Source organism: Colletotrichum higginsianum, chromosome 3 (genome assembly GCF_001672515.1).
Source record: "Colletotrichum higginsianum IMI 349063 chromosome 3, whole genome shotgun sequence".
In the NCBI taxonomy this organism is placed as follows: domain Eukaryota; kingdom Fungi; phylum Ascomycota; class Sordariomycetes; order Glomerellales; family Glomerellaceae; genus Colletotrichum; species Colletotrichum higginsianum.
In genome coordinates, this window is record NC_030956.1 from 4,697,600 (window position 1) to 4,723,121 (window position 25,522).

General features: G+C 53.9%; 10 protein-coding genes across 10 annotated transcripts; 5 read left to right on the forward strand and 5 right to left on the reverse strand.

The window, feature by feature from the left end:
- Positions 1–329: 329 nt before the first annotated feature.
- Positions 330–2,642, reverse strand: CH63R_04950 (TRAPP complex protein TRS85; the record flags this gene model as incomplete). Its single annotated transcript, XM_018299925.1, has 1 exon — positions 330–2,642. The coding sequence occupies one exon, from the start codon at positions 2,640–2,642 to the stop codon at positions 330–332; it is 2,313 nt and encodes a 770-aa protein (XP_018161171.1).
- A 643-nt stretch (positions 2,643–3,285) lies between these two features.
- On the forward strand, positions 3,286–4,296 carry CH63R_04951 (Cell cycle control protein; the record flags this gene model as incomplete). The annotated part of the gene is made up of 1 exon (XM_018299926.1): positions 3,286–4,296. One exon carries the CDS (start codon positions 3,286–3,288, stop codon positions 4,294–4,296), a length of 1,011 nt encoding a protein of 336 aa, XP_018161172.1.
- Positions 4,297–4,769: 473 nt separating this feature from the next.
- Positions 4,770–7,031, reverse strand: CH63R_04952 (Transcription initiation factor IIF subunit alpha; the record flags this gene model as incomplete). Its single annotated transcript, XM_018299927.1, has 3 exons — positions 4,770–5,029; positions 5,090–5,564; positions 5,616–7,031. The coding sequence occupies 3 exons, from the start codon at positions 7,029–7,031 to the stop codon at positions 4,770–4,772; spliced, it is 2,151 nt and encodes a 716-aa protein (XP_018161173.1).
- A 1,737-nt stretch (positions 7,032–8,768) lies between these two features.
- On the forward strand, positions 8,769–12,053 carry CH63R_04953 (Poly rna polymerase cid13; the record flags this gene model as incomplete). Its single annotated transcript, XM_018299928.1, has 1 exon — positions 8,769–12,053. The coding sequence occupies one exon, from the start codon at positions 8,769–8,771 to the stop codon at positions 12,051–12,053; it is 3,285 nt and encodes a 1,094-aa protein (XP_018161174.1).
- An 836-nt stretch (positions 12,054–12,889) lies between these two features.
- Positions 12,890–14,609, reverse strand: CH63R_04954 (Ribose-phosphate diphosphokinase; the record flags this gene model as incomplete). Its single annotated transcript, XM_018299929.1, has 3 exons — positions 12,890–14,103; positions 14,170–14,317; positions 14,499–14,609. The coding sequence occupies 3 exons, from the start codon at positions 14,607–14,609 to the stop codon at positions 12,890–12,892; spliced, it is 1,473 nt and encodes a 490-aa protein (XP_018161175.1).
- Positions 14,610–15,453: 844 nt separating this feature from the next.
- Positions 15,454–17,028, forward strand: CH63R_04955 (DNA replication initiation factor cdc45; the record flags this gene model as incomplete). Its single annotated transcript, XM_018299930.1, has 2 exons — positions 15,454–16,188; positions 16,537–17,028. The coding sequence occupies 2 exons, from the start codon at positions 15,454–15,456 to the stop codon at positions 17,026–17,028; spliced, it is 1,227 nt and encodes a 408-aa protein (XP_018161176.1).
- A 220-nt stretch (positions 17,029–17,248) lies between these two features.
- Positions 17,249–18,850, reverse strand: CH63R_04956 (uncharacterized protein; the record flags this gene model as incomplete). Its single annotated transcript, XM_018299931.1, has 1 exon — positions 17,249–18,850. The coding sequence occupies one exon, from the start codon at positions 18,848–18,850 to the stop codon at positions 17,249–17,251; it is 1,602 nt and encodes a 533-aa protein (XP_018161177.1).
- An 847-nt stretch (positions 18,851–19,697) lies between these two features.
- CH63R_04957 (Carboxylic ester hydrolase) lies at positions 19,698–21,469 on the forward strand (the record flags this gene model as incomplete). Its single annotated transcript, XM_018299932.1, is given in 4 exon segments — positions 19,698–19,977; positions 20,033–20,245; positions 20,308–21,005; positions 21,011–21,469. Coding segments are annotated over 4 exon segments (1,650 nt in total).
- A 472-nt stretch (positions 21,470–21,941) lies between these two features.
- CH63R_04958 (dihydroflavonol-4-reductase) lies at positions 21,942–23,009 on the reverse strand (the record flags this gene model as incomplete). The annotated part of the gene is made up of 1 exon (XM_018299933.1): positions 21,942–23,009. The coding sequence occupies one exon, from the start codon at positions 23,007–23,009 to the stop codon at positions 21,942–21,944; it is 1,068 nt and encodes a 355-aa protein (XP_018161179.1).
- A 756-nt stretch (positions 23,010–23,765) lies between these two features.
- Positions 23,766–24,879, forward strand: CH63R_04959 (Zinc-binding dehydrogenase; the record flags this gene model as incomplete). Its single annotated transcript, XM_018299934.1, has 3 exons — positions 23,766–23,790; positions 23,843–24,204; positions 24,256–24,879. 3 exons carry the CDS (start codon positions 23,766–23,768, stop codon positions 24,877–24,879), a joined length of 1,011 nt encoding a protein of 336 aa, XP_018161180.1.
- Positions 24,880–25,522: the final 643 nt, after the last annotated feature.

The window sequence follows — 25,522 nt, forward strand, 5'->3', positions numbered from 1 at the left end:
CACCACCCCAAGAGCCGTTGCGGGGACGTATCTTAAAGCGGCGCATGGATCTCAACTCTAAGCGCCTACCTACCTGTGGGTAGGTAGACAAGAACCCAAAGAACCACTGTTTAGAGATTACTTGTACCATCTAAAAAAGGAGCATGTGATACATCAACATATCTGATTGATCTAGGCCGTGAGTGTGAAAGTCCCAAGTGACAGATAATCACGACTGTCTTAGATATGGGCGAAAAGGCAGATGTAATTGCTATTAGTCCGCTTCGTAAACATATCTACTACTTCAATCATCCGGGGACGTAACCCTCTTCGCCGTCGTTACGTTCATCTTAGCCGAACTCATCCTGTACGGAACCGTCTGCCTTCTCCTTGACAGGCGATGTCACCTCATGCAACGGTGCAGTCTCGAGACTGGCAGCCGGCACCGCCCCACGACCCATCATGCTCGCCCTCCTTGATCGGAGATCCAGAGGCTCGCTTTCCTCATCCACGATGAGCTCTTCGACACCCTGAGATGGCGACTGATTACCCTCGCCATTCACATCGAGTTTGTCGTCGAGATCATGCTGCAGACCGCTCACAAAGTCGTTGGCAAGGTTGAACTTGGAGATGCCGTTCTCATGCGGGAACTCCGAGTATATCCGACCGGCCTCGTTGAGGCATCGCTGCGACTGAATGTATTTTTGTTGCGTATGCCAGGCCTCCCCTGCGAGAATGCACCACATGGCTGACTTCCGCTTCCGGTGACCCCAAGCGCCGGAGCCGACGCCCGGTTTCGAAGCGTAGCAAACAGCCAGACGTTCCTTCATGAGGGCGTCGCCAACGGAACCGAGTATCTTCGAGTCCAAAAGACGGATACCCCACCGTACGGCGTCGTCGATGCAGCTTCCGCCTCTGAGTCGAAGAAGCTCAATGCCCAACGTCAGAGACCGCAGTGCGCCGAAAGGGGAGCTGCAGCGTGTATGGTATGAGTAGAACGCCGCCTCCAACATTTGATCGATTGTCTCGCCACGCGACTTGGAGGGTAGGCTCTGCGGCATAATGAGGAGGCTGGCGGCGGCCATCTCGTTCGCTGCTGCGTGGTACTTCCATGCTTTGGCGTCGCTGAAGTCGGATCTCAGGAGGTCGTAAGTCGAGTGTGCCAGCTTCCAATCCCTCAGCATGAAGGCGAAATCGGCGAGTTTCCGCATGATCGCCTCGGACGCGTCCGCACGGTAGAATCCGAGAGTGTCGTAGGCGCTGGAAGAGCTGCTGCCTCCCACAACCGAGTTTCGTGAGCTGCTGCCGAAGCCGCCCCACTTTCTCGAAAGGTTCATAAATCTTCCGGTAATACCTCTCCTACGAGATGCTACTTGATCGTTCCAGAGCGAGACATGTCGCTCCATGGTGGGGATAATAGACTGCGTCACCATTTCCCTCACAAATGTCCTAATCGCCGTCGCATCCGATTCAAAGATGTGCCTTGTCGGGTCCTCAAAATCTTCCTGGTCTTCGCTGTGCCGGATATCCGCCATTTCCTCGGCTGCTGACATCCAGTCACTCCTGGGAAGTGGTATGCTGTCGTCGTCGGTCTCGGCGCTCTGTGTGCTTCGTAAGCGTAGCAGATGGCAATGCAGGCCTAGGTGGCGCTTCATCTGATCGAAAAGAGCGAGTGATCGCGTGATATCGTCACGCTCCTCGTCGTGAACCAAAACGTAGTATCGAAGATAGTCCCCGTCTACCCAAACTGGCAGTCTGTTCTCGCCGGAGCTCGTGTCATTGTACAGCTTGCGCAGGTCATCTATAGGCGATGGACTTCGTGAACTGATAGCAATTACGCAAGCTACCGGATGCGCAAAAGTCTCGTGAGGTGACACGGGGATGCCAGATAGCAGCCTTCGTAGATATAATGAGTAATAAGGCGAAGTGGCCTCCACGTCCAGACCTTGTCTGGTCAACCCATGGTGCGGCGTATTGAGGAACGATTCTTCAGCGTAAGAGAGATGGCGTTCGACAACGTTCTCGACGTCCTCGTAGTTGCTCCTCGATCCTAACGCAGATCCGGATTGTCCGTTAGAGACGGCAGACTGTGCACCTTTCGCGCCACCGGCTCCTGGTGGTTCGATGTTTTCTCCGAACTTGACAAATCGAACCGAATAATCTTCCCACGATCTGCTAGCACCATTGCTGTCTCTGATGGTAACTTTGCCCTGGATCTGTTCCCCAAACGGGCGCAAGAGTTCCCACACGCCGTTCTTGAACCCTTTGTCCTTTGCCAGCTCCTCCGTGTCTGGCGAGGCATAAATTGCAACGTGGGGGACATATGCCTTCATGATCAGGTTACGCGGGTCGCCCGGGCTGTCTGAGGCGTCGTCAATGAGTGAACGTCCCGCTGGGCCTCCAAAGACCGAGCCGGAGAGTGGGCGTGCCGGTGAGCCCCTCCCCATGGGGGAACCCGATCGTGATCCGGGGGGGGTCAGTGTCGAAGCGAAGAGCGGCGCTACAGAGGGGTTCGATCTCCGGTACGGCAGGGTGGTTTCGGACTGCGATAGCGGGTGACCCTCCGGCACGGACTGCCTCTTTGGCAGTCTTGCGGTGGAGGCCGCCATCGGCAGCGCCTGGAGAGGATCGGTCGGCGGCACATCGTTGTCTAGTGACTCCATGAGGACGGCTTGGTGAGGTGCATCAGTCGAGACCGACTGATACCCTTTCGCCCTAGTCTTTCCGGAAGTGAGGGTTTGCTCGTTCGTTCAAGCGGCGAAAAGTCTGATGTTCTAGCATTCGTTGTTTCGCCGGATGGCTTTTGGCGTCGTAATCATTAGGGGGGCAGGCTCGCATGTGGATCGCAGGAATGGACGGATGGCTAGGTCAGTCTAAAGCTTGAGAATAGGTTAGAAATCATGCTATAACTGAGCCATACAGCTAAGCGCAGAAGTAAAGGGCTTACAGAGACTGTTCCATGACGATGCCACAAGGTACACTGCAGCAAGGCCAAATTACTTCCCAGAGAGCCGTCACTGTCAGGTGCGGGAAGATCAATCGATCCTCTGATAAGTGACTAGCGCCCCGTCACATGCACGCTCATTCGCGGAAGGTGGAGGATTGGGAAGCGAACCGCTGTCGTTCAATGGCCCCTGCTTTTTTGATCTGGCTATTGGGTCTGTGCGTCTTAGTCGTCGCAATGATCACGATAGCTTAGAGCATCACGAATTAGTTATTAACCAATAACCATCATCTACCTAACCCTTAAGCTACGACCACGATCCCGGCCAGTACTCCTCGCTGCGGGTGCAATTCCCAGACAGTATGCCCTCCGACTTGTCATCATACCTAGCTACACGCTACCTAGTAGCAGACCCGAAACCTACCAAGAAACGCAAGCGCAAACAAGGCGCCGAGAACCAAGGCCTCATCATCGCTGATGACGACGACAGCGGCTGGGGCAATTCCGCAACACATGACGATGACGCCGATTCAGGACCAGCCTTGGTGTCAGGCACGTCAGCAGAGTTCCGACGCGCAAAGAAATCAAATTGGAAGACGGTCGTCGCCAGCAGCAGCACCACCACGCACCCAAAAGATGATGACGGCGCCGCGGCAGCAGACGCCATCCTTGCCTCGACGGCGGCAGAGAACGCCCGAGCAGCGGCAGCAGACGATGAGATGCCCGTAATAGAAGGCAGTGGCGGCGACGATACGGGCGTGGTCAAGATGAGCGACGGCACGCACGCGGGCCTGCAGAGCGCCGCCGCCGTGTCGGCGCAACTGCGCCGCAGACAGCAGGCCGAGGAAGCCGAGTTTGCGAAGCTACGGAAGCACGGCAAGGAGGAGGAGACAGTCTACCGCGATGCCACAGGCCGACGAGTCGATGTGTCCATGAAGCGCGCCGAGGCCCGCAGGCTGGCGGCGGAAGCAGAAGAGAAGGAGCGCCAAGCCAAGCTGGCACCCAAGGGCGACGTGCAGGTCGCGGAGGCCCGGAAGCGCAGGGAGGCGCTGGATGATGCCAAGCTCATGACGTTTGCCCGGACGGCGGACGACGAGGAGATGAATCGGGACCTCAAGGATCAGGAGCGGTGGAACGACCCCATGGCCCAGTTCATGAGCGAGAAAACGGGCGGCGCGGGCGCGAAGGGGAAAAGGGGGAAGAAGAGGCCAATCTATACTGGCGCTGCGCCGCCGAACCGGTATGGCATTAAGCCAGGGTACAGGTGGGATGGCGTAGATAGGAGTAATGGCTTCGAAGGGGAACGGTTTAAAGCGATCAATCGGAGGGAAAGAAATAAGGGGCTAGACTATGCTTGGCAAATGGATGAATAATAAGGCGCGCATACAGGCATTGCGTTTGAAGATCACAAGACGCTTAAGCAATTTCTTCAGAACGTCTCCAGTCACCTAAAGCATGCACATCTGAACCAAGCCCTTTCCATGGACGGAAGCTTCCAGCATGACGAATGGCGATCAGTCCGAATTGGAAGCCTCGCCAACCCCGTGTCCATAAGGGCAGTCATAACATCCGAAGTGCAGTCCACCAGTTTGGATTCACGTTTCAAAGAACAGAAAAAGATGACTAAGGCCAACTCATGTTTATTGGAAATCTGCTTGAGGCTCCAAGCTTAAATCTAGGAGCTTGGCAACATCAAACGTTTGGCTGGTATCCAGCTGGGGCTCCTGTGGTCAACAACTAGGTGCCCAGCCGCAAATGCAAACCTCTCTCCGCTGTTCAACCGGCAGAAGAGCACTTGTACCATGCAACTTCGCAAGTTGTGTTCAGCATGTCCATCGCCAAGGGATTAGGTTGGCTTGCGTCTCAGAATCTTGTCTGGACCATAAGCACAGTTTTCTTTGACGAGCTTGATCCACTCCTTGCGATCCATTTGACCAGGGCCGTCACCAATACGGCCTTGAAACCTCCTCATGAGATTGCCGATGCTAATGCCACCAGGCAGCTCAGGCAGAGCGTCCACAATCTCCCAAGCCTCGATAGGACCGTTGGGCGATCCGGCACGCGGAGCCGGAGAACCTTCTGGAAGAGGCGAGCCGGGTTTAGAACCTTCTCAAATCGTCAGTTTGTTTCCACAACGCAAGTGCAAGAAACCAAAAGCATGCTTACCAGAGGTGGCGGGCATCGGACTGCCAGCTCTAGAACCCACAGGCGTGCCTCTTGATCCAGTGCCAACGAGCTTGATCTTTTTCTTTCTGAGCTGGCCGTCTGACATCTCTCCTCCTGTGGCTTCTCCATCGCTCATGGCCCCCTTGCCCAAGTTGCTCTTCAGGCCAGCCGAAGGCGTCGACGAGCGGCTCTGGTGGACTGAAGTCGCGGCATGCTTCTTCAGTTTCTTTCGCGACGACTCGTTGCCACTCGATTCGGATAGGTTGGGGGATCCAGGACGCTTCAAAGACTTGCCCTTCTTCAGGGCATCTGTGTGCTTCTGTCGGCCAGACGGAGTCGTGTTGCCCTTGGAAGAGACGCCGGATGCTGTTTTGTCCTTGGGGTCGGCATCCTTGTCTTTGTCCTTATTCTCCTCGTCCTTCTCCTTGTCTTTGTTCTCTTCCTTCTGTTTCTCTTCGTCGGAATCATCTTCGCTCTACAGACGGAGTTAGTCAACGCAACTCGAAGGGTACTTTGAGGGTCTTACAGATGAGGACTCGAAAGGATCGTAGCCGCTCGAATCGGACTGGTAGATGGTCTCCTTTTCTCTCTTGATGAGAGCCTTTTGGGTCTTTTTGCCCTCCTTGCGGCGCTCCTCTTCCGCCTTCTTCAACTCGTTCAGTTCTTTCTCGACTCTACGTTCATCGGCCTCGCCGAATAGGTTGGCGCCAAGCTGATCGCGACGAATGCGGTCGTTTGCTTCCTTGTATTCCTCATCGTTGTCCTGCTCCAAGCCGGGATTTTCATCATCATCTTGGAACTCGTCGCCCTCCATGTCGATCTGGTCATGGTCCAACTTCTCTTCCCGAGAAGCGGCCCTGAAGGTACTGCTCTCCGTCTTGATTCTTGCGGGGCCATAGAGCGCATGCCTGGTGGCCTCCCATTCTTCCTGCTCGCTCTTCTTTTGCTTGTCTCGCATGTACCACCGGCCGACATCCGTCTTCTTGCTCATCAGAGCCTCGGCTTCTTCGAGCCTCATGGTGTTGAAATGGGGCTTGGCGGTGAACTTGTACCATTTCTCCAGGGGAACGGCGGCAAACTTGCCATCTCTAGTAGCAACGAAACAGATTGTGGTCTCCGACAAGGGAGCAACGTAGGACCCGACCCAGACGTTCTTACCATCAGCATCCTCCAGGTGCCAAGGAAGCGCCTCCTCATATCGCAGCTCCTGTTGCTTCTTCTCTTTTTCGGACCTGGGTTGTCGGTGGAACTGGACATCTTTCTCCTTTTCCTTAGGCTTTGCCTTTTTGTCGGCATTGGGGTCTTTGAGGCTCGGGGCGCTCTTCGCAAGCTCCACAGCACGAACGGCCTCACGCTCGGCCTTTAGCTGTGCCAGTCGTTCCGCCTCCTTCTCGTCAACCGGCTGCGGCTCGGCTTGTTCCTGCTTCACTTCGCGGCCCGGAGGGGGTTGTCGTGGATCGCGTCGTTGAAGAGTGACGGGTCGAGTGAATTCCTCTTGGTTTGTAGGGTCGATACCCCTCTTTTCGAGATCTGCTTTAGCAGAGGAAAGTTTCATGACGTGGTGGCGAACGCCGTCTCTCAACGCCTTCTTTGTCGTCACGATTTTGAACTCTCTCATATTCTGAGGGGCAGGATCCAGCCAACCGCCATTTGCGGCTCTCCTGGCCTTGACATCTTCTTCGGTTTCGGGCCGCTGTAGACCATGATGACCTGATGCGCCAGGCGACGGCCGAGCACCTGATGCGGTCTGCAACCCTCCCGGCGGGGGTCGCGAAGCGGCCGGTCGCGGAGCTCCTGGTCGTTTACGGGCAACGAGAGGATCGCCGCGGGGTCGTCGTTTGATCGGAGGGGGTCGAGGCTGGCCAGGCTGACCAGCCTGCGCGGACTGCTGACCATTCGGGTTCTGGCCGTTGGGTAGGCCGGACGTCGGAGGCGCGCTCATTATAAAACGGTAGCGCAAGAAGCGAATTGTCTGTAATCGGTGGCGTTTTCGAACGGTGCCGGTCAGCAGGTTTTTTTTCTTTCCAGCGGCTGGTCTATGTATTTCCAGTCAAACCCGGTGCAGCGTGTGACAACTGGGGGTGACGAGGCTGATGCGGCGTGATGTCGAGAGGACTTGCGGCGGCGCAAATGATAATAGCTAGCTGGAGATAACGGGCGCGCTCGTGCGACGGAAGCGAGACTAGGGATGCTTGCAGGGAAACCTGATTTACTGTCTCGGCCGGCGATCAGGGTTCCGCGATCGAATAAGTATGGATGGGATCGCGAGAAGGGAAGAGACGAGGAGATGGTAAGCAGTCGAAAGCACTGCTATAAGGTATGTAAGGTTAGGTAGGTAGAGACGACGAGGTGCGGGTGGGAAAGATTGATTGGCTGGCGCCCCAGAAACCAGGCCAGACGCTGGCAGCTTGGGAAGCTTGCAGAAAAGCTAGGCGGTGGGCTGACTGCCTGCCTAAGTAGTCGAGGTACGATGACTGTTGTACTTCAGGCGCCATACTTTGTGTGAAAGTACATAAGGCTTTTGGGCGCGCGGTACTGTCTGGGTGCGCCAGTCACAGTGCCTGACAAAGTGAATCCACCAATGACAGCCGAATGCAGAAGGTATGCCTTGGTCTTAGCAGGACGTCATTGTGGTGCTGGAGAGCTATCTTAGATTTGACGCAGCCCAAAAAAACCACCACGTTGTTTGATACATGTATGTAGAAAAAGTGAAGGAAGACCGATTGTTCCTATTCTGAAGACGCCATGCCACTCTATATCCGGATCCCTGTTCTAAGTATATGGCACACCAAGCCAGATCATCGCCCTGTAGCACTCTCAAGGGAGTATCCCTCTCAAGAACGACAATACCCATTTCACCTAGTACACGACACTGATACTGGATTTCGGATGGTGGTAAAGTCACCTTGCTCTTCTTTTCTCTTCGCCACAATCCCTCCTACTCTAGTTATTTCGAGCAGTCGAGTACATCGACGAAGGGTCCAGATTGGGGTTTCGCATGAAGCCGAGAAAGGCATGGGACAAAGAGGTAAGGGAGAAAGCGATCGTTATGGCATACCTTCGTTGTGTTTCCGTCACCAGAATGTTACATAAACTAACTGCCACCTTCACCCATCCCTTGCAATATCTGATCTGTACGTATGGCTCCAAGCAATGCAAGTTGTGTAGCTCGACAGACTCGAAGCTGTACATACCGAAGAAATCAATTCATTCCACGGATAATCGCCCTTGGCCTTGCTTGGAGCTGTTCCACATCATCCAAGTACATTTAGCGAAGGCCAGTATCCGTACAGTGATAAAACGGTCTGTGCTGCAGGGTTTTACAGTGTGATTGATAATAACACTGTAGCCCCTCATCACAGAATACCAACCTTCTTCCCCCACGTACAGCTTTCACGTCACTTTCAATTGCAGCACATTACCTCACAAGCTTGCCTTAGAAGACTGAGATAAATCAAAAACCGACAAGTTGCCTTGAACGGCCCAGCTCGGGAAAAACACGAACCTTCACTTTCCCTTCAGCCATGCGTCCCAGACGCGTCTGACCAGGTAGGTCCTCTGGTGCAACTATCCTATGGCAAACATCGTCGCTCATTCCCTTCCATAGTAACGTACCCTCTGTCAAACCGTGGCCAGTTCTACAGCCTCGCATGAGAACGAACCCAAAGAGACTTTCATCATGCAAAATAGCCCGGCGAGACCCAGCCTTGGCCAGTCCAGCGGTTCTCATACCAACGGCCTTGAGGACCACCTACGAAACCTGATTCTCACAAACGGAACCCCAGGAAATGGCCCAGCTCACTTTCCCGACACCCCGCGGACGACCGCGCCTATCGTTGGCGATGGCTCTATGAGTGGCTCGGATGGCTTTCTCTCCCAAGATCCAGCTGGTGTTGCAACATCCGTCAATGGCAAGCCTCCGGCCTCACCCAAGGTTGCCAGAAAGCGCCCAAACCAGGCCCAAAGGCGCCAGATGAACGCCCAGCTGTCCATTCCGATCGATCCTCGCCCGTCGCCACCCACGCAACATGGACGCCCATTCTCAGCATCTCCTAACAATCCCTCCCACAATCCTGGTTTCTATCCCAACAGAGGCAGGTACCAACATCATCCTGGCCCCCATCATGGTCCCCATCATGGTCCCGGGCAAGTGGTCGGCCCCTACAGCCATGGCCAACCTCACTCGCCCAGACAAAATGGACATCACCCTTCCGTACATTCTGACGCATCCCGGAACCATCACGATCAGCACCCGAATGGTCGGCATGACAATGGTGCGCCGCGCTATCCGCGGAACACCCATGGCACGCTCTACAGTCCTCGTGGTCAACACCACCAGGTGCGGCCTGAAGAGTTGGAGAACCAAGCGGCCTACCTTGAGGGACTTTGCAACACGCTTGTGGCTGGCGCCGAGATTGAGCGAGGTGAGATTGCCGAAAAGGAGGCCTTCCGCACCAAGATTGAGCAGGTCTGTCGTGCTGCAATCACCGAGTATGAGGTTACTCAAAATAGCCTTGTCAACTTCCCTTCGCCATCTGTGCAACTGAAATGCTTTGGAAGTCTGTCTTCAGGCTTTGCGACCAAGGCATCGGACATGGATCTCGGTTTGGTTTCCCCCCTTTCACTGCCTCAGCCGGATGCTGCGGGCTCTCCCATCCCCCGACTCATCGAGAAAGCGTTCCTTGAACTTGGCCTCGGTGCTCGCCTCCTCACTCGAACAAGAGTCCCCATCATCAAGCTTTGCGAGAAACCACCCGAAAAGTTGCTAGTGGATTTGCTAGAAGAGCGCGAGAAGTGGGAAAAGGGCATCGTGGACAACGACCACGCAGACGCCGCGGACGAAGACGAGAATGCCGAAATGGAGTATCTTGTAAAGGAAGGAACCGGTGACCCGACAGACGATCTTTCTGGCCAGAAGGCTGATCGTTCCTTGCCCACTGGTTCTTCGAACGAGCCTGCGCTGCCGGCCATTCGCCAGCCCGAGAACCAGTCACTTTCCGCTTACTATAATGTGGCAAAGCGGATTCTAAGGAAGATGGGAGGTCGGGATATCACACTTTCCAACTGCCGAGAGCTTGTCGAGGAGGACTACATCATGCTCAACAAGGTCTGTGAAGCCTTTCTCAAGGGCCTTCGTGACCCCGAGCTGAAGCGCAGACTCTCGGACTACCTCTCCCTGTCGTTTAAGCCGCTTCCGAATGGTCCGAACTACCGATCTCTGGCTGGTGTCTTCGCGCAGATGGAAGGAGAAAGAATCGTCATGCTGTGCGAATCAGACTCCGCCATTGGAAGCGTCGAGGACGCCGAGGAGTCAGCCCGGATGTTGATTGTATCTTGGAAGAACCTTCAGAACCAGCCTCATTTCGGAATCGAGCCCCTCGCGTACACGAAGCAACTCCAGCTACACCTTGAGAAACTTAAAAAGCTCCCTACTGCGCAGCTTCTCACCCTCGAGCAGAATCAGCATGAGGCCGCCACCGGGTACCACGCGAGGACTCTGAAGATCCTGTCAAACCTCCGGCCCCGCAACGACAGCGATGCAGAGGCTGCAAAACAGTTCATCATCGACAAATACACTGCTGGCGTCTGGCCCAGCACCGTCCGTGCTCAGGTCCGCGAGTTCGTCGACAGCACCAACGGAGCACTCAGTCTTGTCGCCGTTGCGCGTCGTCACAAGAGCCTACAGCTCGCCCTCGAGCTAGAGAAGGCCGTAGAACACCGACTGTACGACACGAGTCTCGAGAGTGACATAAGAAAATACATTTCGATTCTTCGGGGTCCCATGCGGGAGAGCATTGTTCATGACCCTCAGTACGACTACGTCGTCCCTGTTACGAAGCACAATATAGAGACCATCAAGCGCATGCGAGGCCTCAGGGACCCGGCCAAGATGGCTGTCAACCAGCCACGCGACCCCTACAAGGACAAGCTCGAGTTCCCCAAGAGCGGTGTCGGCGTTCAGTGCGATATCAACTTCGCCGCCCACCTCGCGCTGCACAATACCCTCTTACTGCGCTGCTACTCCCACAGCGACCCCCGTGTCCGGCCCCTGGTTCTGTTCATCAAACATTGGGCCAAGGTCCGTGGCATCAACACGCCTTATCGCGGGACACTCAGCAGTTACGGTTACGTCTTGATGATGTTGCACTACCTCGTCAACGTCGTCCAGCCCTTTGTCTGCCCGAACCTCCAAGCTCTTGGACCCCCACCACCGCCCGAGGGTATGTTGCCCACCGGTCTCGATGAGACTATCATGTGTCGGGGCCACTTCGTCGGCTTCTGGCGTGACGAGGCAGAGATTTTGCGTCTGGCCCAGATGAACCAGCTCAACGGGAATCGTGACTCCCTCGGCCAGCTTCTCCGCGGCTTCTTCGAGTACTACGCGCAGAACGGCTCCATGAGCACTTATCCGGGCCGAGGCTATGACTGGGGACGCGACGTCCTCAGCATCCGCACTCCCGGCGGCTTGCTCTCCAAGACGGATAAGGGCTGGACGGGCGCGAAGACGGTCATCGAGTACCGTCCAAACGCCGCCGTGAACTCCCCGAGCACCGACACTCCGCCTCCCGCGCCGCACATGGCTCTGAAATCGTCCGCTGACCCGACCGCAACGACGGAAGGCGCCACCGGCCACGAGGTCGCATCGCCCGGCCTCGGCAAGGCCGCTACGAATTCGGCGGCAACGCATAAGAATGGCGAGGTCAAGGAGGTGCGACACCGCTACCTCTTCGCCATCGAGGACCCCTTCGAGCTCGACCACAACGTCGCCCGCACCGTTACACACAACGGCATCGTCGCCATCCGCGACGAGTTCCGGCGTGCGTGGCGCATCATCAAAGCCGCGGGATTGGGCAATTTCAACGAAGAGTTGCTCCAGGACGTAGCTGCTGTCAAGGAGGAGGGTGAGAAGAGCACCTATCTACAGCTGCTGGATGAGATTCATGGATGGGAACTGTTTGAGTAGGCATTCGATTCCTTACGTGTCACGCGGCTATGGGTTATGGACCGGGTGTTGTACCCTAGAGCTGGCAATGGCAAACTGGTGTGCATAGTGTCAAGGATCTTGGAGGCTATTGCAAATGGGACGATGTTATGACGCCAAGACGAAAGGGGAATTTATATTTGAGGATGAATGTTTTGTATTATTATGGATGGCCGAAACGACCCAAAAGAGTCGAGTTCTACCAATGTGCCTATTGCCTGGTTTTTCTTTTCTTTTTCAAAACATGTGGTCTCATGTGCAAGTAGTATGTTCGAAGGTTTCTCTTATCACTTTCCCATCCGAACCCGAAGGCGGCGACTGTCAGATGACAGCCGGAAGAGTGATCTTCTTTTAATCGAAAATTGATCTACCATCGCTCCGTTAAGAACCCGTTCTGGGATGAACAAGGCCCCTGCTGTCCAGAAGACAGCATCGATGGGGTGGAGCTGAGACGGCAGCGATGCCACTCAGCTCCGGGGAAGAAAGTAAAGAGAAAAGCATCAGTTGCTGACGAGCTCACACACCATGAAGGTAGCGGCTGGTTCAAGGTATCGAGGTTTCATCATTCATCTCTAGTACTGACCGTGGGTTGTGTTTTTGATAGACCTACCCCAAAGTCTCCTGATTTTGGTGCCGCCATCTTGCTGTTCCACTGTGAGCCGCGTCATGTTCCAGAACGCCGCGCTGAAATGCCCAAGTATGCCACACAAACTGGACTCAAAAATCCGAGCCAGTCAAAATAGAAAGGCAAGAAAGAAGCTGTGTCTCTAGCGAACTGTAACCGGAACAGTCTCCGGTTCCATGCTCTCTCGATGGATCTAGTCCAGAATGTGTTGATACAGAGGAGAAATCGACTCGCCGTAGTGGTTGCGACGGATGGCCTCGGCAAGAAGAAATGAAAGATCCAGAACGACGAGCTTGGGAGCACGCTTAGCCTGGTCCTCGGGGATGGGGAAACTGTTGGTCACCAGGATGGTGTCGATACACTCGCATTTCTGCAACTGCTCGAGGCTGTCGCCACCAAAAACACCATGCGTGGCCATGCAGTAAACCTTCTTGGCACGTCCCTTCTTGACAACGGTCTCGGCCGCGGCAATCCACGAGTTAGGCTTGTCAATCATGTCGTCCACGATGAAGACAGTTCTGTTCTTGACATCGCCGACCAGGGTGATCATGTGCTCGACCTTGGGGTCCTTCAAGACTTCGTCCTCCTCGTCCGACTCAGGGGCCGCATCTCCGGAGCCTCCCAAGGCGTGAGGCTCCGGAGCGAAGAAGGATGAGGCGTGGGACATGGTCATGGGATCTTCCTCCCGGACACTGCCGCTCACGGTCGATGCAGCCGGCGATGGATAGTCGTCGTCTACTATGTGACCCTGAACCAGCCGTCCGTGCGTGACCTCCTGGGCGCGACGGTCGTCATAAAGCGCATCGCTCTCCTCTTCATCGACCGAGCCATCGCCGGGCTGGGACTGCGTGGGCGTGGTAGGTACGTCATCCATGGAGCGAGGATGGGATCGCGGTGCGCTGGTGTGCTGAGGGGAACCAGTGGCGTCAGCTCTCACCCTGGCGGCGCGTCCAGCTGCAGGAGGCGTAGAGGGTCGCACCGTTGCGGGTTGGCGACTGCTCTCCAGCACCGGCTGCCGGTCTAGGTTGTCCAGATGATGGAGGATCATGCTCGAGGTCATGTTGTTTCCCTTTCGGTTCTTCTCCGTAGTAACCATGCCGAAGTTCAGCTTCAGCGCGTCCGCAAGCGATTTCACACGCTTGGTTCCGCCAGCATTCTTGGACACAACGACAGCCTCCTTCCAGTTGGGAACGTTGTGGCGGATCCATCTCGCAATCAACGGCTCGGCGTGAAGGTTATCAACGGGACATTTGAAGAATCCTTGCATCTGTGATGCGTGAAGGTCGACGGTGATGACGTGCTTCACGCCAGCGACACCCAAAAGATTTGCAAGCATTCGTGCCGTGATCGCCCCGCGGTGAGATTTCTTCTTTGACTGACGGCTGTAGGGGAAGTACGGCAGTACAGCTAAGGGGGCCAAGGATGTTAGAGAAGACGTAATGACGAGAGATATAACAGTGGATCAAAGCTTACCAGTGATGTTGTTGGCTGAGCCGCCATTGCAGGCCGAGATCATGATCAACAACTCCATGATAGTGTCGTTGACCCTGGCGCTGCCAGACTGGACGACAAATACATCCTTCTCTCGGACGCTAGTCAAGATTCGCACGCTCGTCTCGCCCTTTTTGACGGGTCAGCCTCAACTGGGAGTCCAAGCACAGTTGGAATTGGATCCAATCCTGGCAGTATTGGGAGGCCAGCCGCGACACGGTCTCGTGGGGGAGCGAGAGCAGCGAGCGCGGCATCCCTCCTCCCCCGCCAATGGATTGCATCGACGGCAATAGCGATCGCACTCAGCTTACATTGGAAAATTGGGTAAGCTCCGCCTCAGCAGGAGCCATGCCCAAGTTCTCACATATCTGAGTAGTGAGAGCTGGGCAGGAGGAGCCCGCGAAGATGAGAGTGCCGCGCATGTTGGAAAGAGGAATGCGAAAGACGAAGAGTTTTGGTTCTCGAAGTGGGGAGCTTTTATTGCTGCGAAAGAAAAATTGAGTTGGTCAGGGGTGGGCTGAGCCGAAGAGCGGGCACGGAGTAAGCAGTTGGAGTGGGGCTAAGGACAGTGCGCAGTAACTTGGACTGCGGTGGTGAATGACCCTGTGAGCACTGTATTAATCCGGACCGGAGACATCACTCCCAACTACCTAGGTACGCATCTCGGTGGTACAGTGTGAAAGACACTGGGACCCCGCGATGCATTTCTGGTCCGCTCAAGCCCCACCAAGAGATTTGGAGAGAGAATACGCCATACCATTCACGTACAACACTTTCCGTGAAGATGCCAAGCTAACATTGCGGCCATCTGACATCGCTCACTCAGATCTAGTAACTAGACACGTAATATGGACAGCCCACCTAATCCGCGAAGAAGCTCAGGTTAGTGGACGGTATCTCAAAGCGAGTTCTTTCTCCAGGCAGGACATCATGGGGCTGCCTTGTCCAGTGAACTTGTTTGAGCTCCTATTCTAATAAGATATCTGCAGATTATATCTTTTGTCGCCACCATGGGGATTCCCCATCTTCTGAACCATCTCTCCCCGTACGGAGTCCTGGGGCCTCTCGACAGTGACAGGGTTGTGATTGATGGCCCTGCCTTGGCGTACCACATCTACCATCTTTGCACAAGAAGCACTTCCGGATTGCCTTCGTATGACTTGATTGGAAGGACGGCTCTTGGATGGCTGGAGAAGCTCACAAGCCATGACATCTCTATGTACCTACCTTCCCCGCTAACAATATCTGCCCGAACGTCGCAAGCTGATGCTCCTAAGTGCCGCGATCTACTTCGACGGGTTTCTACCAGCGTCAAAGTCCGAAGTTCGTTTGGAGAGGATACTCAAAGTGTCTTCATCATTGAAGGTCTACCGCTCGGGGTTTCCCAATGGATGCCCGGCGCGACAGATAGCTTCGACCCGCATTTCACTACCTCCGCTCTTCCCAACTGATGCGCCCATAAGAGACCAGCCCCTCATCCCGCCGCCGCCGTTCCTGGTAGCAGCTGTTGTGGACAAGCTCTGCCAGACCTCAAAGTACGCGACCGTCGTCCGTCTCGTACCCGGCGAAGCAGACGCGTACTGCGCCGAGGATGTCTTTCGGAATGGGGGAACCATCCTAACCTCGGACTCGGACCTGACAATTCATGATCTGAAGTTAGGCGCCGTAACATTCTTCAGGGATCTCCACATCGCTTCCACCGAGGAAGGGGACCAGCTCATGGGCCCTAAGTTCTCGCCATCAGATATTGCAAGGCGCTTGCAACTTCCCCAAGACCAAGGCATGCGAAGGTTCGGTTACGAGTTGTCCAAGTCCAGCCGACCAAAGTTCGCCCAGGTTCTTGAAAACTGCAAGGGGGACCTCTTGGATCCTGATGAGTTTCGCAGGTTCTGTATACCATACGAGACGTTGGAAACAACGGACTGGAGCGATGTGCCTGTACTTGGCGGTATCGACAACCCCACCCTCGACGCCAGGCTATCAGAGGTTGTCTTGCAATGCGTAGGATACTCTGGTGTCGCGACGCCGCCTCCAGGGGAATCCGGCGCAGAGGGTTGCATGATGTGCTTACCGCCTCTGTTGGACTGCCCAGCCCGTGCAAGCGCATGGGATAGCAGCGCCTCCATCAGACAATTGGCATATAGCCTTACGTGCCTACTGCGACCTGGGGCTGTATCACACGTCAGAGAGTATCGGAGGGTATACTCGGGGGCGAACCAGGGCAAGCACGTCGCAATTCTACCACGCCCCTGGATCAAAGACTCGGTGGACTCTCTGCTTAGAAGCTTGTCCCAAGCGAAAAGCAATCTAAAACACGAGACATCCACATGGCAATCTGTGGCGTTACAGCTGATTCTCGCTTACGCGTTGGAGGAGGACAAGCAAGATGCATGTCTTGGCTCCATCAAGCAAGTCTTTTCTGTCGCGAAAGACTCGAATCTTGTCCCTTGGGACGTCGTCCATTTGACAGCGCAGGTCCAGGCGACCCTATACTCTCTTCGCATTTTGGCTCAGGTTCTAGACCTAATGTATGAGATAAAGGCAGAGAAGCCTGTTCAAGGCTCGAAGCAGCTGCGCGAGTTGCTGGCGACCTTGCCGCCTCTCGCGGATTATCCCTCAGTGAGCGGCACGATAGCTCTGATGGCGAGTTTGAAGGACAGCGACGTGCTGGCCAAGGTTGCAACAGCGCTCGATCTGCCAGAAGAGGCGCTCCTGCCATCTAAGGAGAGCAAGAGCAAGAGCCAGAAGAAGAAGCGGAAGAAAGCCTCAGAGACGGAGCCTCGGGCAAGGCCAGAGAAGAAGGTGTCGTCGAACCCCTTCGATATTTTGGAGACCGAATAGCAAAGTTCAACTGGATCAGAAAGGCGTATCCGGAGAAGTTTCCAGTTCACAGAACGTCCTGTTGGTGAGCAGAGAGTGCCGAGAAGACTATTCAACTCTCAACCCATGAAATTTGCAGAGTAACAAGAGCACAGTAGGGCAGGAAGTCCCAATATCAAATGGTCATATCACAGTGTGCTCAGTTGGCAACTATTACTTGTGCATGCCACCCTACAATTACTCAAAACAATGTCCCATCGTCGTGGACCTGTGGAATAAAGCCGGGACAAAGCCAGCCCCTGCCCTCAGGACAGGTGAAGATAACCTTTCCATCGCCGCGCAATAGACCCATCTTGAACCGCCAGTCTGTCTTCACCGCAATACCATTTATCCGGAGCCAATAAGCAAGTATCCCTTCCGGTGTGCAACCCTCCTGCCCTTCAGGTTTCTTCTCCCTGGTCTTGGTATTGAAGCCCTTCCACTTCGCCGTCTCTTTCTCCAAGGTTCGCATGTAGATGAACTCGCGGTAGAGAGCCAGGTAGGTGAACATCGCGTTGGGGCGGCCGAACGCCGTGATGTCGGTGACACCCGCGCGCAGCTCGCCGTCGTGAAGCATCGCGTACCAGGTCCAATCTAGGGTGACGCGGGGCGCCAGGATGCCATTTTCGGGGATCTTCAGCGACGACAGCGCAGGTGAGTCGCCCCAGTAGAGAAGATCGAGACGGCCCTTGTATATATAGTCATACGAGATTCCTTCCTTGATCATGTAGCTCTGGATCTGTTGGCTGGCGAGGTACAGCGCCTTCCACTGGCTGAGCTGGTGGTTCAGCTTATCCTCACCGCACTCCTCGACCAGCACCGCTGGAGGTTTCAGGACGCTCTCCTTGACTTCATCCAGCTTCCTGACCTCGACCGTCTTGAGGGATTCTCCGAAGCAGGATTTCAGGTGCTTCGTTATGCTTTCTTTATCCACTGGGTCGCTGGAGTCATGATTCACGTCTTCGAGGTAGGTGAATACGTGGACGTCGACACCACCGCTTCCAGTCCATGTTTTGACGAGCTTGTTGTTCTGCTCCTTGCACGTCTTCAGGTATGTGCGCAGAAATCCAGTGTAAACGATCGCGAGTCGGCCCATGTCATCGGCGGCACGGTGTAGGAGGCATGTCGTCTTGCTGCCGGCACGGATGTGTAGTTTGCCAGAGTCTAGGAGCTCGAGGACAGGCTTCTCGTCGCCGGCATCGACGGAGCCGCAGTTGGGCAGGAGGTTTGATACCCATGGCGTTGCGCCATACGGCGCGGCCGTCTCATTAGCCCAGGAGAGCATCAGCACACCCTCCTGGGTAAGCTCGACTTGCCATGTAACGGGCCAGTGGTATTCGGTGTCGGAGGTGAATAGCTCGGCATTGGTATTCGTGTCGAGGAGAGAAAGCGAACCGCTGTCGAGAAGGTGAAGCTTGTAGCGGCCGTTGGGAGACGTGAGACGGAAAGGCGACAGGGTTTGGCCAGGTTCGAGCTTGGAGACCGTCTTCGTATCAGGCTTTACTTCTGGGACCGAACCAGAGGTCGGTTTCGGGGCCGACCCTTTCACCTCCGTCGCGCTATGCGGTGCAGCAGAAACGGCAAGAGACGTAGTCGCATCAGCGGCGCCAGGAGGCTTGCGAACAGGATCGTGTGGGATTGAGGTCCCAGTCGACGCATCTTTGCCGTCGGTCGTAGGGGTGTTGTGGCCGAGGCTGGTTGGTACGTTGTAGCCGACGTGGGGGAGCTGGGGAACAAGGAAGATTGCCGCGATGAGGAAGACGGCGGCCACGATGGCCAAGCGCACACATGTACCACTCAGCATCCTGTATGGTTTTTGAATGTATTATCTCGGCAACTCGTCCATTGCTAAGAAGCTACCAGCTTGTTTGCGAGTTCTGCCTGTGATGCGGGGCCGTCCCGAGGCGACATGACCTCTTCGATGCGACAGGTTTGCGACGGTAAAGGTCGCTTATCTCTTATCGGTTAATTGGACGCTTTCAGCGAGGAAAAAACGGCGCAGCAGTATCGCTTTAATTGCATATGAGCCAATCCTCTTACATGCATAATATTGGGCGTACGATATGTTCGGAGGAAACAACGAGGTTGGTTCTATGGGCCGTGCTATCGCGGCAAATTTCCAACATAGAAATCCTTTAAACGTCTAAGTAATCCGATTAGTTTCAATGGAAAAGAGACGATGCGTGGTCGACATCACTCACTCGGGTTAGCCGCAAGGTCTTACCGACTCATGCCAACTACTGTCGGTCCAGGACTTCAGCCCAATAACCACAACCGCATCAACCGGCCCGAAACGCCTCATCGGCTGGCCTTCCCGCAGTTACAACCAATTTACCCGAGATTTATCAGAGCTGCGTGGCAAAGGCACAGCAATATCATTCTGCGAGTTGATGCTGGAGCAATCCTTCTATCTAACCCTCCAATAGATACTGCGCGGCTATATTATGAGGGACTCTTGATTAAACACTAACTTTACTTAGCTACTCACCATTCCATAGTGGGTGGATGTGATTCTGTTTACATTCAATCCCTTTGGAGGTTGGCTCTTTGGCTTGAAAGGAAAGGGCGTGTGGAACTACATAAAGATCAACGCTTGGCCTGTTATGCGCAATGTTTTCCAAGACTCCAGTAGCAACTGCCAAATTGACACGATGAAAAATTCAGTGATTGTTTCGATTCTTTCTTTTCTCTTCAGCACCGTCGTACATGCTGCCTTGCCTCCTTCAGCGGTGGTTGGGGCAGGTACCGTTGTCGGCACTACGACGACTTTACCTTCGTCCACGGCGTTAGTGAACAAGTTCCTGGGCATTCCATACGCCCAACCACCAGTTGGAGATCAACGATTTCTTCCGCCCCAGTCGTTAAAGTCGTTTGTCGAAACACCCCTAAACGCGACTGTATGGAGCAGCAAGTGTTTGCAATACAAGATCAGTATGAGCATGACCTGCCCTTCTTCCATTGACAATCCCCAGAACTAATAGTGTAGTTGACGACGGTATTGCTGAAAGCGAGGACTGCTTGTTCCTTAATGTGTTTGCGCCGGCCGCGGTGGGCTGTTCAAGTTCCGGACGGCCGGTCCTGGTGTGGATCCACGGCGGGTGGCTCCGAGAGGGAACGGCCAGTCAGCCCATGTTTGACGGGTCCAGCTTCGCGTCCCAACAAGGGATTGTCGTTGTTACCTTCAACTACCGTCTCAATGGTACTTGGTTCTTCACATCAAAGACGCTCATAGGACTTCTAGTGATTCTAATTCTGTCACAGTATTTGGGTTCCCGAACTCCGAGCAGCTGCCTCTCGGAGCCCAAAACCTCGGCTTTCTTGACCAACGCCTTGCCCTCGAATGGGTGCAAGCTAACATCCATGCCTTTGGCGGAGACCCTGCCAAAGTCACTATTGCCGGCGAATCTTCTGGTGGCTCGTCCGTCGACCGCCTCGTCACAACCATGCACACAAACCAGAGCTTCCGGGCGGCCGCTTTATCGAGTGGACAGGCAACGGTCAGCGCCATTGGTAGGGATGCCGGTCCCCTATCGTGGGCAGCTCTCGTATCAATTCTGGGATGTAGTGGAGAAGATGAGACTGCATGTGTCCGAGGGGTTGATGCTTCAACAGTGCAGAAAGTCGTTTCTGATCATGGCCTGGATTTCAGCCCAGCCAATGACAACTTTACGCAGATGGAGCTACCGTATCTGCCAGCTCGTGCCGCCGGTGATCTGGCGCCAGTACCAATACTGATCGGCTCGACCGGACAAGAGGGAACTTACTTAGCACCCGCGTATAACCTGGACATCCCCAATTTTACGGAGCCGGTTCTTGTGCAGTTCCTCAACGGCCTTACTGGGGGTGACTCGGAAAGCGTTGGGGGTATGTTACAAGTTATCCAACTTGTACAACAAACGAGTGGAATTTCTCTGTTCCACGCCGCCGCACAAGTCTACACCGAAATTGTTTACCAATGCGTAAGCGTCCTCCCTATTCAGTTGCTCCGCTCATCACTGACACGCTGAAGCCAAATCTTCTGATTTCCCAGACTTCGGCCCAGAGTGGCATTCCAACATGGAGGTACTACTACAACGCCTCTTTCCCAAACCTGGCTGCAGGGGGGTACACTTCTGAACAACTCGGCGCATCGCATGGTTCTGATACGCGAATGATTTGGGGCACATATCCTCGAGAGGGAGCTACTGACCGACAGATCAGCCTAAGTCGTTACTTGCAGACCATCTGGGCTGGTTTTGTAAAGGATCCTCTCAGAAATGGACCCGGCTGGGAGAAGGTGGGCGTCGATGGGAACAATATTGCTTGCATTGGGTGTGTAGGCAGCGAAACCATGACTCTCATCGACTCGGCCACTGTTGATGGACGATGCGCCTTCTACGCTCCTTTCTTTGACAAGGTCAAGACGCCTTTTTTGAAGGATTAGAGTCAGGCGTGGATTTTCTGTTCTCAAGTGTTATCATACGCAGCAATACATTCTGAGCTTTGATTCAGGTTGTCAGGGGCTGCGATGCAGAGTGAGTAATCCAACAGAAGACAGGTATGGTTGGCGTGATTGCAGTCATCTCTACTCTCTTGCCCTCTTCCTGATAGGAAAGAGGGCCCCTGACGGACCGGTTGGGGCCAACAGGGTCTCCCAAGGACACATGGCCAATGGACATACGGCTCAGGAATCTTCAGTCGCCGTATGGTTTTCGCCTTGTAAAAGTCAACGATGGAATGAATTGTCGCATAATGACAATTACATTAACGTGGTTTGCTGTTTAACTCCCAGGTACATGCCACTGTTTGATATGACAGCTGCCTACAACAGAGTATAACAAAATCCCAATGCTTCTATGAGCTTCACTTCCTGGAACTGGTCCCGGAGCCCCTCTTTCAAGTTACTTCAGCTGACACTACGTGCTCTTATTTCCCGACTCAGCAACTTGAGCCAGTTGAATCGCGATCTGCTCGAAAGTATCCTCTGGACTGATGAATTCCAACCCCAGCACTTCCCGTGCCGGTGACGCATCCAGAGTAAAAACCCCCTTTGGCAACTCCGCCTTGTCGGGCTCGCCCCTGGGAATTCGATCCGCCAGCTTTGGAAGCGTGCTTCTGAAAATGTTTGCGATTTTCTGGTTCGAGACCCCACCGCCGCCAATAACAAATCTCTTGCCGCCAGCCTCGGGCTTCAACAGCGCAAGAACATGAGCGCGCGCCATATCGCGCACGTCCACATACAGATGCAATCCATTGGGCGGCAACGGAGATGTCGACTTCAAACTTGGCTCGAGGAAGTTGCGCCACAGGTTGAAGTTGCTCTGGTTGAGGTCCTCGGGCGTCTTATAGACAGCCGGGTCAACATATGGCCCATACACCATGGGTGGGTTGATAGTGACGAGATCAAACCCAGGCTTCTTGTTGGAAATGAAATCCCAAGCTGTCTTCTCGGCGAACGTCTTGCTTGCGCTATAGGCGAGATTCATCGAATCGGTGGCGAGTGCACCATCCCAGGTGATAGGGTTCCAGTCAGCGTCGGTATAAACCTTGGGAGGGTCTGTTTCCTTCGGCGCGCCCCAGTTGATGACAGCGGCCATGGAGCTTGTAAGGACTACTCGCTTGACAGAGGGAGCGACACGTGTGATGCTGGACAGGATCTCGGTAGTGCCCTTGACGGCGGGTTCGAGGAATTCGAGGTTCGAGGAGACGGCGCGGTAGTTGAAAGGTGATGCAGTATGTATAACCCCATCAAAGGGGCGACTTGAGGTCAGAGCTTCATCGAACGCCGAAGGTGCAGTGATGTCTGGAACGACATGAGTTTCGAATTGGGCCGAGGTAAAGGCCCTAAAAGTAGTTGAAAGCTGATCGGCCTTGGACTGTGTTCGAACAACAGCTCTGACAGAATGACCTGCCTGCAGAAGCTGAGAAAGGATATGCTGGGCGACGAAGCCATTAGCGCCAGTAAGAAGAATATAACAGGGCATCTTGGCGGGTTTGAGCGATGGAAGTATGCCTGATTGGCTTCTACAAGTAGTGGTGGATTCGATAGATAATTGATTTGGTGCTTGTGCCTTCAAGAGCTTCACACAAAAAAAGATATGAGCGAGTTCATATACTCGACTTCACAGGTATTGAACCTCGCGAGAACATAGCCTGTCAGTTGGGGTTTCAGGGCTCATGTAAGCACGCGCTTAACACATCTGTGGTCTGAATTTCGTTCTATGATGTCAGACGGGCCGAAAGATTAGTACGCGATAGTCCGGGTGCTGACCGCTGCTCGTATAAGGAATGCCGGTTTATCCAGTGTGAGACCTGGTTCTGAGTAATCCACGCTCGCAAGCTCATCGGTTAGTCACCCCTTTTCTCAGACAGAATTGCTCCAAAACGAGATTCGGGCGCACTAAGACAAGCAGGCAGGCTCGGAGACCCCGAAAGAAGATGGCCGCTTCTAGGTAATTACTCACGTCAGTAATAACAAGTACGTGTATCGAGCTCCACCGCGCGACTTGCAACCGGATTGATCAGTAAGAGAGGGAAATCGGATAATGACGGAGTCGGAAAGTCTCATCAAGTCATCTTTATCAATGTATAAAACTCTTGGTTTCTTGATTCTTCAAACTCAGGAGTACAGACCCTACAGCTAATCACGCAAAACTTCTACTATTTCTCATACCCCTCTCCCCTCTCCCCTCTCCCTGAAAGCAGGTTGCTTCAAGGTCCGACCTGTCAATACAAGCACAATGAGCGAAACCATGAGAGCAGTCGGTTAGTAATATTCCGGTCTCGCCCAACATTGACAGTACTGAAGCCATCTCAGATATCAAAGAGGGAAAGGGCCCCAAAGAGAACCTATTCATCAATCCAGATGTGCTGAGGCCTATCCCCGGCGATGGAGAAGTGCTTGTCAAAGTCAAAGCCTTCGGTATCAATCGAATGGATACAATCCAGCGACTTGGCGACTACCCTTTGCCACCACAAGCGCCCAATACTCTCGGTGTGGAATTCAGTGGCACCATCCACACATTCGGTACTGGAAATCACGGGGACTTCAAACAGGATGACGAAGTCTTTGGCCTAGCCTACGGAGGTGCATATGCTGAATTCATCGCTGTGAACCATCAAATGTTGCTGCACAAACCTGCGAGTTTGACCTGGGAGCAAGCTGCCGGCATCCCAGAAGTAGGCCTTATAACCTAGCTCCTTGGAATACCTTAATTAACCTAGTTTCAGACGTGGATTACCGCTACGCAGGCTTTGTTCCTAGTTGGGGAGTTTACAGCGGGCAAGACAGTGCTCTGGCATGCTGGTATGTCGGGTGTCTCCATTGCTGGCATCCAGCTTGCCAAGGACGCTGGCGCAGCTGCTGTATACGCCACGGCCGGATCGCCTGCGAAATGCGAATTCGTTGTTCGAGAGATAGGGGCAACAGCGGCTTTCAATTATAAAACGCAGGACTGGGTGACAGGCATCAAGGAGGCAACGAACGGCAAGGGAGTAGACATCATCATCGATTTCATCGGCGGTGGCGGCTACTTCCAGAAGAACCTTGATGTCGCTGCTCGAGACGCTCATATTGTGCAGTTGGGCCTGCTGGGAGGAAGCAAGGTCGATGGCGCAGACATTGAGCAACTGCTTTACAAGAGAATTCGAATCCAAGGGAGTACGCTGCGAAGTAGAGAGATCGAATACCAGGGCAAACTCCGGGACAGGCTGGAAGAGTACATTCCGCACTTCGAGACGGGCGATCTCAAGGTGGTTATTGATACGGTTTTACCGTGGGAGGAGATACAAAAGGCTCACGGCTTGTTAGAAGCCAACTCTACTTCGGGGAAGATCGTTTGCACTATTTCATGAAAATACATGCTAGTAAAACAGGGTTTCGTCATTTTGTAGAGCAGAAGAGTCTATAAAAGAGTAAATTGAGAAGGAAAACAACCAGGGTCCTCCTGACATGGACAATTTCAAAGTGAAAATCTAAACTTCTTGAGATGGCGATGTTACTCCAAGACACTACAGCAGACGAACCGAAGGTCCTCAGCCCTGGAAACCAAGGACTTTAGAGAGACGTATGACGGACAGAGATTTAAACGGTATAGGTCTCATCTGACAGACGTAAAAAAAAACCCTTGTACGAGATCCGAACAGTAACGTGATGCGACTGAACGCATCTTCGGATGTATCGATCCGGACCTAAGCTGATTATGCAGTACATTTAGGCTTTGCCACCACGAACCAGCAAGAAGTTTCTCATCGAATTTCAAGTTGAGTAATGTGCTACGTTCACGCTCTGTTGAAGAGACTGGTCAAAGTCATTGAACTGGGAGGATCGGCCGTAGGACGGCACCTCAGCGTGAGGCAAATCTCCTAGGCTGGCAAGCGGCGAGAAACCCGCTGGCTGTATATAACTGATACAAATGTCAAAAATCAGTTCTTGTTGTTTTCTGAAACCTAGACAATAAATATATATATATGTTGGTTTGCAGGAATTAGCCCTGCA